This window comes from Sphaerodactylus townsendi, linkage group LG07, assembly GCF_021028975.2.
Source record: "Sphaerodactylus townsendi isolate TG3544 linkage group LG07, MPM_Stown_v2.3, whole genome shotgun sequence".
Lineage (NCBI taxonomy): Eukaryota > Metazoa > Chordata > Lepidosauria > Squamata > Sphaerodactylidae > Sphaerodactylus > Sphaerodactylus townsendi.
Genome location: NC_059431.1, coordinates 104,115,419 through 104,129,344, shown reverse-complemented (window position 1 = coordinate 104,129,344; position 13,926 = coordinate 104,115,419). Strand labels below are relative to the sequence as shown.

The 13,926-nt window shown below is 72.9% G+C and overlaps 1 protein-coding gene across 1 annotated transcript in view; it reads right to left on the bottom strand.

Annotated features, from left to right (window-relative positions):
* Window positions 1-13,926, bottom strand: part of DNAH6 (dynein axonemal heavy chain 6) — a 247,355-nt gene extending 233,429 nt beyond the window's left edge. The window contains exons 1-3 of the mRNA XM_048504422.1: window positions 13,911-13,926; window positions 12,747-12,888; window positions 10,685-10,853 (exon numbers count right to left, since the gene is read on the bottom strand). Of these exons, the coding sequence (XP_048360379.1) occupies window positions 10,685-10,853; window positions 12,747-12,877 (300 nt within the window). The 5' untranslated portion in view covers window positions 12,878-12,888; window positions 13,911-13,926. The remainder of the gene's footprint in view (window positions 1-10,684; window positions 10,854-12,746; window positions 12,889-13,910) is intronic.

The following is a 13,926-nucleotide window of genomic DNA, read 5'->3' as shown; positions in this document are numbered from 1 at the left end:
CCCCCCCCCCCCCACCCCCCCCCCCCCCCACCCCCCCCCCCCCCCACCCCCCCCCCCCCCCACCCCCCCCCCCCCCCACCCCCCCCCCCCCCCACCCCCCCCCCCCCCCACCCCCCCCCCCCCCCACCCCCCCCCCCCCCCACCCCCCCCCCCCCCCACCCCCCCCCCCCCCCACCCCCCCCCCCCCCCACCCCCCCCCCCCCCCACCCCCCCCCCCCCCCACCCCCCCCCCCCCCCACCCCCCCCCCCCCCCACCCCCCCCCCCCCCCACCCCCCCCCCCCCCCACCCCCCCCCCCCCCCACCCCCCCCCCCCCCCACCCCCCCCCCCCCCCACCCCCCCCCCCCCCCACCCCCCCCCCCCCCCACCCCCCCCCCCCCCCACCCCCCCCCCCCCCCACCCCCCCCCCCCCCCACCCCCCCCCCCCCCCACCCCCCCCCCCCCCCACCCCCCCCCCCCCCCACCCCCCCCCCCCCCCACCCCCCCCCCCCCCCACCCCCCCCCCCCCCCACCCCCCCCCCCCCCCACCCCCCCCCCCCCCCACCCCCCCCCCCCCCCACCCCCCCCCCCCCCCACCCCCCCCCCCCCCCACCCCCCCCCCCCCCCACCCCCCCCCCCCCCCACCCCCCCCCCCCCCCACCCCCCCCCCCCCCCACCCCCCCCCCCCCCCACCCCCCCCCCCCCCCACCCCCCCCCCCCCCCACCCCCCCCCCCCCCCACCCCCCCCCCCCCCCACCCCCCCCCCCCCCCACCCCCCCCCCCCCCCACCCCCCCCCCCCCCCACCCCCCCCCCCCCCCACCCCCCCCCCCCCCCACCCCCCCCCCCCCCCACCCCCCCCCCCCCCCACCCCCCCCCCCCCCCACCCCCCCCCCCCCCCACCCCCCCCCCCCCCCACCCCCCCCCCCCCCCACCCCCCCCCCCCCCCACCCCCCCCCCCCCCCACCCCCCCCCCCCCCCACCCCCCCCCCCCCCCACCCCCCCCCCCCCCCACCCCCCCCCCCCCCCACCCCCCCCCCCCCCCACCCCCCCCCCCCCCCACCCCCCCCCCCCCCCACCCCCCCCCCCCCCCACCCCCCCCCCCCCCCACCCCCCCCCCCCCCCACCCCCCCCCCCCCCCACCCCCCCCCCCCCCCACCCCCCCCCCCCCCCACCCCCCCCCCCCCCCACCCCCCCCCCCCCCCACCCCCCCCCCCCCCCACCCCCCCCCCCCCCCACCCCCCCCCCCCCCCACCCCCCCCCCCCCCCACCCCCCCCCCCCCCCACCCCCCCCCCCCCCCACCCCCCCCCCCCCCCACCCCCCCCCCCCCCCACCCCCCCCCCCCCCCACCCCCCCCCCCCCCCACCCCCCCCCCCCCCCACCCCCCCCCCCCCCCACCCCCCCCCCCCCCCACCCCCCCCCCCCCCCACCCCCCCCCCCCCCCACCCCCCCCCCCCCCCACCCCCCCCCCCCCCCACCCCCCCCCCCCCCCACCCCCCCCCCCCCCCACCCCCCCCCCCCCCCACCCCCCCCCCCCCCCACCCCCCCCCCCCCCCACCCCCCCCCCCCCCCACCCCCCCCCCCCCCCACCCCCCCCCCCCCCCACCCCCCCCCCCCCCCACCCCCCCCCCCCCCCACCCCCCCCCCCCCCCACCCCCCCCCCCCCCCACCCCCCCCCCCCCCCACCCCCCCCCCCCCCCACCCCCCCCCCCCCCCACCCCCCCCCCCCCCCACCCCCCCCCCCCCCCACCCCCCCCCCCCCCCACCCCCCCCCCCCCCCACCCCCCCCCCCCCCCACCCCCCCCCCCCCCCACCCCCCCCCCCCCCCACCCCCCCCCCCCCCCACCCCCCCCCCCCCCCACCCCCCCCCCCCCCCACCCCCCCCCCCCCCCACCCCCCCCCCCCCCCACCCCCCCCCCCCCCCACCCCCCCCCCCCCCCACCCCCCCCCCCCCCCACCCCCCCCCCCCCCCACCCCCCCCCCCCCCCACCCCCCCCCCCCCCCACCCCCCCCCCCCCCCACCCCCCCCCCCCCCCACCCCCCCCCCCCCCCACCCCCCCCCCCCCCCACCCCCCCCCCCCCCCACCCCCCCCCCCCCCCACCCCCCCCCCCCCCCACCCCCCCCCCCCCCCACCCCCCCCCCCCCCCACCCCCCCCCCCCCCCACCCCCCCCCCCCCCCACCCCCCCCCCCCCCCACCCCCCCCCCCCCCCACCCCCCCCCCCCCCCACCCCCCCCCCCCCCCACCCCCCCCCCCCCCCACCCCCCCCCCCCCCCACCCCCCCCCCCCCCCACCCCCCCCCCCCCCCACCCCCCCCCCCCCCCACCCCCCCCCCCCCCCACCCCCCCCCCCCCCCACCCCCCCCCCCCCCCACCCCCCCCCCCCCCCACCCCCCCCCCCCCCCACCCCCCCCCCCCCCCACCCCCCCCCCCCCCCACCCCCCCCCCCCCCCACCCCCCCCCCCCCCCACCCCCCCCCCCCCCCACCCCCCCCCCCCCCCACCCCCCCCCCCCCCCACCCCCCCCCCCCCCCACCCCCCCCCCCCCCCACCCCCCCCCCCCCCCACCCCCCCCCCCCCCCACCCCCCCCCCCCCCCACCCCCCCCCCCCCCCACCCCCCCCCCCCCCCACCCCCCCCCCCCCCCACCCCCCCCCCCCCCCACCCCCCCCCCCCCCCACCCCCCCCCCCCCCCACCCCCCCCCCCCCCCACCCCCCCCCCCCCCCACCCCCCCCCCCCCCCACCCCCCCCCCCCCCCACCCCCCCCCCCCCCCACCCCCCCCCCCCCCCACCCCCCCCCCCCCCCACCCCCCCCCCCCCCCACCCCCCCCCCCCCCCACCCCCCCCCCCCCCCACCCCCCCCCCCCCCCACCCCCCCCCCCCCCCACCCCCCCCCCCCCCCACCCCCCCCCCCCCCCACCCCCCCCCCCCCCCACCCCCCCCCCCCCCCACCCCCCCCCCCCCCCACCCCCCCCCCCCCCCACCCCCCCCCCCCCCCACCCCCCCCCCCCCCCACCCCCCCCCCCCCCCACCCCCCCCCCCCCCCACCCCCCCCCCCCCCCACCCCCCCCCCCCCCCACCCCCCCCCCCCCCCACCCCCCCCCCCCCCCACCCCCCCCCCCCCCCACCCCCCCCCCCCCCCACCCCCCCCCCCCCCCACCCCCCCCCCCCCCCACCCCCCCCCCCCCCCACCCCCCCCCCCCCCCACCCCCCCCCCCCCCCACCCCCCCCCCCCCCCACCCCCCCCCCCCCCCACCCCCCCCCCCCCCCACCCCCCCCCCCCCCCACCCCCCCCCCCCCCCACCCCCCCCCCCCCCCACCCCCCCCCCCCCCCACCCCCCCCCCCCCCCACCCCCCCCCCCCCCCACCCCCCCCCCCCCCCACCCCCCCCCCCCCCCACCCCCCCCCCCCCCCACCCCCCCCCCCCCCCACCCCCCCCCCCCCCCACCCCCCCCCCCCCCCACCCCCCCCCCCCCCCACCCCCCCCCCCCCCCACCCCCCCCCCCCCCCACCCCCCCCCCCCCCCACCCCCCCCCCCCCCCACCCCCCCCCCCCCCCACCCCCCCCCCCCCCCACCCCCCCCCCCCCCCACCCCCCCCCCCCCCCACCCCCCCCCCCCCCCACCCCCCCCCCCCCCCACCCCCCCCCCCCCCCACCCCCCCCCCCCCCCACCCCCCCCCCCCCCCACCCCCCCCCCCCCCCACCCCCCCCCCCCCCCACCCCCCCCCCCCCCCACCCCCCCCCCCCCCCACCCCCCCCCCCCCCCACCCCCCCCCCCCCCCACCCCCCCCCCCCCCCACCCCCCCCCCCCCCCACCCCCCCCCCCCCCCACCCCCCCCCCCCCCCACCCCCCCCCCCCCCCACCCCCCCCCCCCCCCACCCCCCCCCCCCCCCACCCCCCCCCCCCCCCACCCCCCCCCCCCCCCACCCCCCCCCCCCCCCACCCCCCCCCCCCCCCACCCCCCCCCCCCCCCACCCCCCCCCCCCCCCACCCCCCCCCCCCCCCACCCCCCCCCCCCCCCACCCCCCCCCCCCCCCACCCCCCCCCCCCCCCACCCCCCCCCCCCCCCACCCCCCCCCCCCCCCACCCCCCCCCCCCCCCACCCCCCCCCCCCCCCACCCCCCCCCCCCCCCACCCCCCCCCCCCCCCACCCCCCCCCCCCCCCACCCCCCCCCCCCCCCACCCCCCCCCCCCCCCACCCCCCCCCCCCCCCACCCCCCCCCCCCCCCACCCCCCCCCCCCCCCACCCCCCCCCCCCCCCACCCCCCCCCCCCCCCACCCCCCCCCCCCCCCACCCCCCCCCCCCCCCACCCCCCCCCCCCCCCACCCCCCCCCCCCCCCACCCCCCCCCCCCCCCACCCCCCCCCCCCCCCACCCCCCCCCCCCCCCACCCCCCCCCCCCCCCACCCCCCCCCCCCCCCACCCCCCCCCCCCCCCACCCCCCCCCCCCCCCACCCCCCCCCCCCCCCACCCCCCCCCCCCCCCACCCCCCCCCCCCCCCACCCCCCCCCCCCCCCACCCCCCCCCCCCCCCACCCCCCCCCCCCCCCACCCCCCCCCCCCCCCACCCCCCCCCCCCCCCACCCCCCCCCCCCCCCACCCCCCCCCCCCCCCACCCCCCCCCCCCCCCACCCCCCCCCCCCCCCACCCCCCCCCCCCCCCACCCCCCCCCCCCCCCACCCCCCCCCCCCCCCACCCCCCCCCCCCCCCACCCCCCCCCCCCCCCACCCCCCCCCCCCCCCACCCCCCCCCCCCCCCACCCCCCCCCCCCCCCACCCCCCCCCCCCCCCACCCCCCCCCCCCCCCACCCCCCCCCCCCCCCACCCCCCCCCCCCCCCACCCCCCCCCCCCCCCACCCCCCCCCCCCCCCACCCCCCCCCCCCCCCACCCCCCCCCCCCCCCACCCCCCCCCCCCCCCACCCCCCCCCCCCCCCACCCCCCCCCCCCCCCACCCCCCCCCCCCCCCACCCCCCCCCCCCCCCACCCCCCCCCCCCCCCACCCCCCCCCCCCCCCACCCCCCCCCCCCCCCACCCCCCCCCCCCCCCACCCCCCCCCCCCCCCACCCCCCCCCCCCCCCACCCCCCCCCCCCCCCACCCCCCCCCCCCCCCACCCCCCCCCCCCCCCACCCCCCCCCCCCCCCACCCCCCCCCCCCCCCACCCCCCCCCCCCCCCACCCCCCCCCCCCCCCACCCCCCCCCCCCCCCACCCCCCCCCCCCCCCACCCCCCCCCCCCCCCACCCCCCCCCCCCCCCACCCCCCCCCCCCCCCACCCCCCCCCCCCCCCACCCCCCCCCCCCCCCACCCCCCCCCCCCCCCACCCCCCCCCCCCCCCACCCCCCCCCCCCCCCACCCCCCCCCCCCCCCACCCCCCCCCCCCCCCACCCCCCCCCCCCCCCACCCCCCCCCCCCCCCACCCCCCCCCCCCCCCACCCCCCCCCCCCCCCACCCCCCCCCCCCCCCACCCCCCCCCCCCCCCACCCCCCCCCCCCCCCACCCCCCCCCCCCCCCACCCCCCCCCCCCCCCACCCCCCCCCCCCCCCACCCCCCCCCCCCCCCACCCCCCCCCCCCCCCACCCCCCCCCCCCCCCACCCCCCCCCCCCCCCACCCCCCCCCCCCCCCACCCCCCCCCCCCCCCACCCCCCCCCCCCCCCACCCCCCCCCCCCCCCACCCCCCCCCCCCCCCACCCCCCCCCCCCCCCACCCCCCCCCCCCCCCACCCCCCCCCCCCCCCACCCCCCCCCCCCCCCACCCCCCCCCCCCCCCACCCCCCCCCCCCCCCACCCCCCCCCCCCCCCACCCCCCCCCCCCCCCACCCCCCCCCCCCCCCACCCCCCCCCCCCCCCACCCCCCCCCCCCCCCACCCCCCCCCCCCCCCACCCCCCCCCCCCCCCACCCCCCCCCCCCCCCACCCCCCCCCCCCCCCACCCCCCCCCCCCCCCACCCCCCCCCCCCCCCACCCCCCCCCCCCCCCACCCCCCCCCCCCCCCACCCCCCCCCCCCCCCACCCCCCCCCCCCCCCACCCCCCCCCCCCCCCACCCCCCCCCCCCCCCACCCCCCCCCCCCCCCACCCCCCCCCCCCCCCACCCCCCCCCCCCCCCACCCCCCCCCCCCCCCACCCCCCCCCCCCCCCACCCCCCCCCCCCCCCACCCCCCCCCCCCCCCACCCCCCCCCCCCCCCACCCCCCCCCCCCCCCACCCCCCCCCCCCCCCACCCCCCCCCCCCCCCACCCCCCCCCCCCCCCACCCCCCCCCCCCCCCACCCCCCCCCCCCCCCACCCCCCCCCCCCCCCACCCCCCCCCCCCCCCACCCCCCCCCCCCCCCACCCCCCCCCCCCCCCACCCCCCCCCCCCCCCACCCCCCCCCCCCCCCACCCCCCCCCCCCCCCACCCCCCCCCCCCCCCACCCCCCCCCCCCCCCACCCCCCCCCCCCCCCACCCCCCCCCCCCCCCACCCCCCCCCCCCCCCACCCCCCCCCCCCCCCACCCCCCCCCCCCCCCACCCCCCCCCCCCCCCACCCCCCCCCCCCCCCACCCCCCCCCCCCCCCACCCCCCCCCCCCCCCACCCCCCCCCCCCCCCACCCCCCCCCCCCCCCACCCCCCCCCCCCCCCACCCCCCCCCCCCCCCACCCCCCCCCCCCCCCACCCCCCCCCCCCCCCACCCCCCCCCCCCCCCACCCCCCCCCCCCCCCACCCCCCCCCCCCCCCACCCCCCCCCCCCCCCACCCCCCCCCCCCCCCACCCCCCCCCCCCCCCACCCCCCCCCCCCCCCACCCCCCCCCCCCCCCACCCCCCCCCCCCCCCACCCCCCCCCCCCCCCACCCCCCCCCCCCCCCACCCCCCCCCCCCCCCACCCCCCCCCCCCCCCACCCCCCCCCCCCCCCACCCCCCCCCCCCCCCACCCCCCCCCCCCCCCACCCCCCCCCCCCCCCACCCCCCCCCCCCCCCACCCCCCCCCCCCCCCACCCCCCCCCCCCCCCACCCCCCCCCCCCCCCACCCCCCCCCCCCCCCACCCCCCCCCCCCCCCACCCCCCCCCCCCCCCACCCCCCCCCCCCCCCACCCCCCCCCCCCCCCACCCCCCCCCCCCCCCACCCCCCCCCCCCCCCACCCCCCCCCCCCCCCACCCCCCCCCCCCCCCACCCCCCCCCCCCCCCACCCCCCCCCCCCCCCACCCCCCCCCCCCCCCACCCCCCCCCCCCCCCACCCCCCCCCCCCCCCACCCCCCCCCCCCCCCACCCCCCCCCCCCCCCACCCCCCCCCCCCCCCACCCCCCCCCCCCCCCACCCCCCCCCCCCCCCACCCCCCCCCCCCCCCACCCCCCCCCCCCCCCACCCCCCCCCCCCCCCACCCCCCCCCCCCCCCACCCCCCCCCCCCCCCACCCCCCCCCCCCCCCACCCCCCCCCCCCCCCACCCCCCCCCCCCCCCACCCCCCCCCCCCCCCACCCCCCCCCCCCCCCACCCCCCCCCCCCCCCACCCCCCCCCCCCCCCACCCCCCCCCCCCCCCACCCCCCCCCCCCCCCACCCCCCCCCCCCCCCACCCCCCCCCCCCCCCACCCCCCCCCCCCCCCACCCCCCCCCCCCCCCACCCCCCCCCCCCCCCACCCCCCCCCCCCCCCACCCCCCCCCCCCCCCACCCCCCCCCCCCCCCACCCCCCCCCCCCCCCACCCCCCCCCCCCCCCACCCCCCCCCCCCCCCACCCCCCCCCCCCCCCACCCCCCCCCCCCCCCACCCCCCCCCCCCCCCACCCCCCCCCCCCCCCACCCCCCCCCCCCCCCACCCCCCCCCCCCCCCACCCCCCCCCCCCCCCACCCCCCCCCCCCCCCACCCCCCCCCCCCCCCACCCCCCCCCCCCCCCACCCCCCCCCCCCCCCACCCCCCCCCCCCCCCACCCCCCCCCCCCCCCACCCCCCCCCCCCCCCACCCCCCCCCCCCCCCACCCCCCCCCCCCCCCACCCCCCCCCCCCCCCACCCCCCCCCCCCCCCACCCCCCCCCCCCCCCACCCCCCCCCCCCCCCACCCCCCCCCCCCCCCACCCCCCCCCCCCCCCACCCCCCCCCCCCCCCACCCCCCCCCCCCCCCACCCCCCCCCCCCCCCACCCCCCCCCCCCCCCACCCCCCCCCCCCCCCACCCCCCCCCCCCCCCACCCCCCCCCCCCCCCACCCCCCCCCCCCCCCACCCCCCCCCCCCCCCACCCCCCCCCCCCCCCACCCCCCCCCCCCCCCACCCCCCCCCCCCCCCACCAAGTGTATTAAGGTGTACTAAGGTGTATTAAGGCAGGTATATTAAGGTGTATTAAGGCAGGTGAATTAAGGGGGATGCCCGGGGACATCGGTGCCGCTAACTTTAAAAATGCGCTCCCTGCAGGCCAAAAAAACACCAAAAATACCCCCCCAAACCCAAATACCTTCACATTTGTTCATATTTGGGCAGGACATAATCGGACAATTTTTGTCCAAATTTGCCCAAATTTGCCCAGATTCCAGCCAAATGTGCTATTTGTTTCATCTGAATCTCCAAACCTCAAAAGTAATGCTGTTTTAGGGTGGGGGAAAATCCACCCCCAAACAGCATCACTTTCAATTATGTTTTAACCGGGGACCCCAGATTCTCCCTTTAAGGTAGATTTAAAAGAAAAATCTGAGCTCCCTAGTTTAAACACCATTGAAAGTGATGCTGTTTGGGGGTGGATTCCACTGGAGGTGTTTTGTGAGAGATGATGCTGACATTTGTTTGGTAAATGTTTTGCTGGGGTAATTTGTGAGAGCTTTACATGCTTAATACCCACTTGCACTGGCTTGGAGTTGTTTCTCAGGCTAACAACCTACCTCATAGGGTTCTTGTAATTAGGAAATTAGGAAAAGAGTTGGTGGGGAGAGAGCCATATATGTTTTGATGGGAGTGGGAGGTGTTTTGTGAGCGGCTACAAAAAATCATTGTTTGGTCATGGTGGGGGAGGGTGGCCGCCCATACGCCAGGTGAGGGGGCGCCAAACTCAGGTTTTGTCCCCGGGCGCCAGTTTACCTAGGTATGCCCCTGCTTATTAAAGAGTTCAGCATTTTCAATACTGTACAGTTTAACCTGGTATCGAAGTATGTCAGCAGTGTAATTACAACTCTACAAAACGGTTTTTCTTCAAATAATACACTTTCTTTTCTCAACCACAAAATGTTTTCTATTTCCAACTTTTTGTTTTTTCTTGCCTCTCAGATGATAAAAATTAAGACACCTGTTTTAAGGTAAGATAGGGTGCAGCAGTTTGCAGTTCTCAAGCATTGGGTATATTTAAGTTTTGCTCCTAAAAACCGAAGCATTTATACTCCTTTCACAATATAATCCCCCCCCATGTTATATACACGAAGTTTTTTAATTGAACATAGCTGTAACTTATATGCAAATTTAAGACACCCCCTTTTCCTTTTAGCGGCATATTTAGAAAAATAAAATGACATATTTCATTTTGTTGAAGTAATAACATTTACTGTATATACTGGCGTATAAGACTACTTTTGAACCCTGGGAAATCATCTGTAAAGTGTGGGGTCGTCTTATACGCTGCGTACTCTTATATGGCGAGTATATCCCAAACTCTATATTTTAACTGGAAAAGTGGGGGGGTCGTCTTATACGCCCAGTCGTCTTATACTCCGGTATATACGGTATCTGGTTGTGGTGGGTTTTCCGGGCTGTGTGGCCGTGGTATGGGCTGGCATCTTCAGAGGTGTATCACAGATGCCACAGATGCAGGCAAAACGCTAGGAACAAGATCTACCAGACCACGGCCACACAGCCTGAAAACCCCACCACAACCAGTTGAATCCAGCCGTGAAAGCCTTCGGCAATACATAATAACATTTATGTTTGATGGGAAAAAATATCATAAGAACATAAGAACAAGCCAGCTGGATCAGACCAAAGTCCATCTAGTCCAGCTCTCTGCTACTCGCAGTGGCCCACCAGGTGCCTTTGGGAGCTCACATGTAGGATGTGAACGCAATGGCCTTCTGAGGCTGTTGCTCCCGATCACCTGGTCTGTTAAGGCATTTGCAATCTCAGATCAAAGAGGATCAAGATTGGTAGTCATAAATCGACTTCTCCTCCATAAATCTGTCCAAGCCCCTTTTAAAGCTATCCAGGTGAGTGGCCATCACCACCTCCTGTGGCAGCATATTCCAAACACCAATCACACGTTGCGTGAAGAAGTGTTTCCTTTTATTAGTCCTAATTCTTCCCCCCAGCATTTTCAATGAATGCCCCCTGGTTCTAGTATTGTGAGAAAGAGAGAAAAATTTCTCTCGGTCAACATTTTCTACCCCATGCATAATTTTGTAGACTTCAATCATATCCCCCCTCAGCCGCCTCCTCTCCAAACTAAAGAGTCCCAAACGCTGCAGCCTCTCCTCATAGGGAAGGTGCTCCAGTCCCTCAATCATCCTTGTTGCCCTTCTCTGCACTTTTTCTATCTCCTCAATTTCCTTTTTGAGATGCGGCGACCAGAACTGGACACAGTACTCCACATTGCACATTGTTCGCACTCCATATCGCACATTGTTTCAACATTTCCCCAAATTTCTAAATTTATTTTAGGGAACAAATGTGGGGAAACTATTTTCCACTGTTTCAAACATTCAGTTCAATCTTACATTTCCAGACAGAACCAACTACAGCAAGCCTCCATGTTCTAACACACACAGCGAGCATTACCTTCTTTACTGTCATTTCTGGTTCCTCTTCTGTATTCATTTTTTGTATGACATCCGAAGGAGGTGTCCTTTTCAACTTATCAGTGAGATAATTCAAGAGAGTAGCGACAGATTTCACTGCCAGGACATGCATTGTGTTGACTATAAGGTAGTCAGCAAGACGAATGAAGCTGGGACAAAACACAATTTAGTCACGATTTAGTCCTTGGGTTGAATTAAAAGACTGAATACTTTAATGGGACCTTTCCAGAAGTAACCATCAAGTAATAGCTGTGAAAAGTTTTCATCATTTGATGAGGGGTAAGGGGAAAACATAGCCATAATCTATAAATCAATCACAGAAGATTTTCTACATGTCCCCTGGCCCAGACCCTACAGGTAACTGCACAGACTTTCATGGTAAGGAAAAAATACTATTTTGGCATGACTTAAGCCAATTCCTTTCATGGATTCAGGAAGGTTTTAACTCCGCTTAGGACTGCACTCATTTATAGCTTGGGCCAGTGGTGGGATTCAGCCGGTTCACATCACTTCGGCAGAACCGATTGTTAAAATAGTGCTTGTATACAACCAGTTGTTAAATTATTTGAATCCCACCACTGGCTTGGGCCTCAGTATATGATCTATTAATATGATCACTGAAAATGTTTTTGAAATGTTACCATGTTTTTACACTTCTGCTCCCCGAAAGAATTACAACGTATAAATTGGAAGACATTTAAAGAACAGTTTTACAATTCAAAGGAAAGAGTGCCTAAAAGGAAAAATCACACGTGGTCACTGTTTGATAGCAATACTTAAGTTCAAATATAGGTTGCTATTCATGCAATAGTAATATATAACAATGGTTATATTGTTATATTTTTTTAAAAACCAAGGGCCTTTTTCATACAACCAAAATAAAACGTTTTGAGGTAGGAAATAAACGTTTCCTCCGAGGAATTTCACAACGTTTTAAGCCCAAAACATTTTATTTCGTAGCATGAGGCTTTTACGCATCGAAGTATCGTATACAGATACGTTTTTTAAAAATAGAACAAAGCACAAAATGGCACCCAGGAATTGTTTTGAGGGGATGAGTGCGCTCGAATGGGGGATTGAAAACGTTTTGAAAACATTTTCATTGACCTGTGCAGAAAGGACCAAGGATGGGCTATGATATATATACACAAACATGGAGAAATTTTCCCTAAGCTACTTGCCAACCTACAATATGCCACCTCTATCTGCCTGGCTCCAGCAGTGGTAGAAGCACCACCTGGCTCACGTGGCAGCAGAAGGTTGCTTCTCCCTTCTCCAAAATGGAAACCAAGATCTTTGCCTTTTCCTAAAAATGTCCTGCATGTTGTGGATTTTCCCGCAAAACAGGGGGTTCCCTGGGTCTTGTAGAAAAATTCCATCTGCACAGGGACCACCACACTTGATTATGTAACTTATGTAACTTAGTTTCAGAAAAATGTGAAAATCTTAAAAAATGGGGAGCAGGAATTGGAACAGTGGTGTCTGGTCATACACAGAAACCATGGGAAAATAAATCAGTGCTCCAAAAAGTGCTCAATTACCTGCCTGGAGGGTGGTTTATGAGGTCAGCTTTGGGTACTGACACTCGGCCCGAAGAATCTTAAGCAGTGGCTTTGGTCTCAAGGTGCACAGCATGTGCTTTCCATCCCAGTCTAGATCCCATGTGCCAACCATGGCTTGGTCGTCAGCCCCAAACTATAATTGATCATCTGGCCAGTGGCCAGCTCAAGGCCAGGGCCCCATAGGGGAGCAGCAAATGAGAATTCCTTTCCCCATTCGTATTTATTTATATTACGCCTTTCTCCCAGGGACTCAAGGAGGATTGTACTGTTCCTTGATATATGCAGGGGTCTGCAACCTGCGGCTCTCCAGATGTTCATGGACTACAATTCCCATCAGCCCCTGCCAATTGGCCATGCTGGTGGGGGCTGATGGGATTTGTAGTCCATGAGCATCTGGAGAGCCGCAGGTTGCAGACCCCGTATGCTAATATCATGTCAAGCAGATTGTTAGATTTACAAAAATGAACACCTGATACCAACCTTGTCAACCTTATACACTGAGCTCTTTTGCTGGCTTGTTCTGTATATGTCATTTTTTCAGGTTGTTCACCAAATGCATCTTTTTCAACATGAGGAACAGGCATATGGGCACTGGCTAGTCTTGTTACCATTGTTACCTGTTCTGAGAGAGGTATAAGTGCATATTACTGAAACTGTTGCAAGTATTCAGATAAATATATTTTTGATTAAAAGAATCAGCCATTTCTAATTAGCAATTACAAACAGAGATTAAAACCAGAATATTGGGTTTTGCTATAAAAGGCGCCTGTGAATTTGGTGCGAGTGAGTTGCTGATCGAGGGTGGGGGGTTAGAACGAGGCCAACTGACACTACTTGAACAAAGTCGGAACTGGAAAGGGAGCCACTTTGGGAAGGGGCAGCATCACCGGAAGAAAGGAGGAGCGAGCCAAGGCTTTAAAGGGGCTCGGCCTCCTTTGTTCAGGCCATGTGCTTGCCGACTGACGATTTGCCCACCCACCTCACCCTAATTTTGTATGTTAATGCATGCTTATTATGTCATAGCCTAGTGCACGGCGGTTTGGCACATGGGTATTGATCTGGAAGGGCAAGGGCAAGGGGGCTAGGGAGCTGCGCCTTCCCCTCGGGAACGCCAACAGCAACAAGAGGCGGCCACCCCTGCTGAACCAGGCCGAAGGGGAACATCTTTGGCCAGGAGCAGCCGCCCGGCAGAGCCCCACAGTAGAGCGAAGCTCGGGACCGGGCACCCGCCCTGCTGAGCTGTAGCACGTACCCGCATGACCAGATCCAGACCCATGCTTAGCCTCCCGCTTCTGCTCAATAAAATGGCTATGGCCAATTTATTACCCCAGCAATGGTGTGATGTGTGTCGTTATAAAGGGGCCTCACACAAGAAGTGATCCACCCTCAGACAGCAAACAGTAAAATACCCCACAATACTAAGAAATAATTGAAATGTAATATGCTCTAGGAGTATACATAGAAAGAAAGCCACAATATATTTGTTTTTTGTTCTAAACATTAACTAGCCCAATCTTCTACAATACCAAACAGAAAGTTGCAATCATTAGAATCTGTTAATGGTTTGAGTGCTGCAATTAGAACAAGATACGGATTAAAAATACATTTTTCCCCCCAATCATTTTCAATAGCTTAGTTTTCTACCTGAACTAGCAATCGA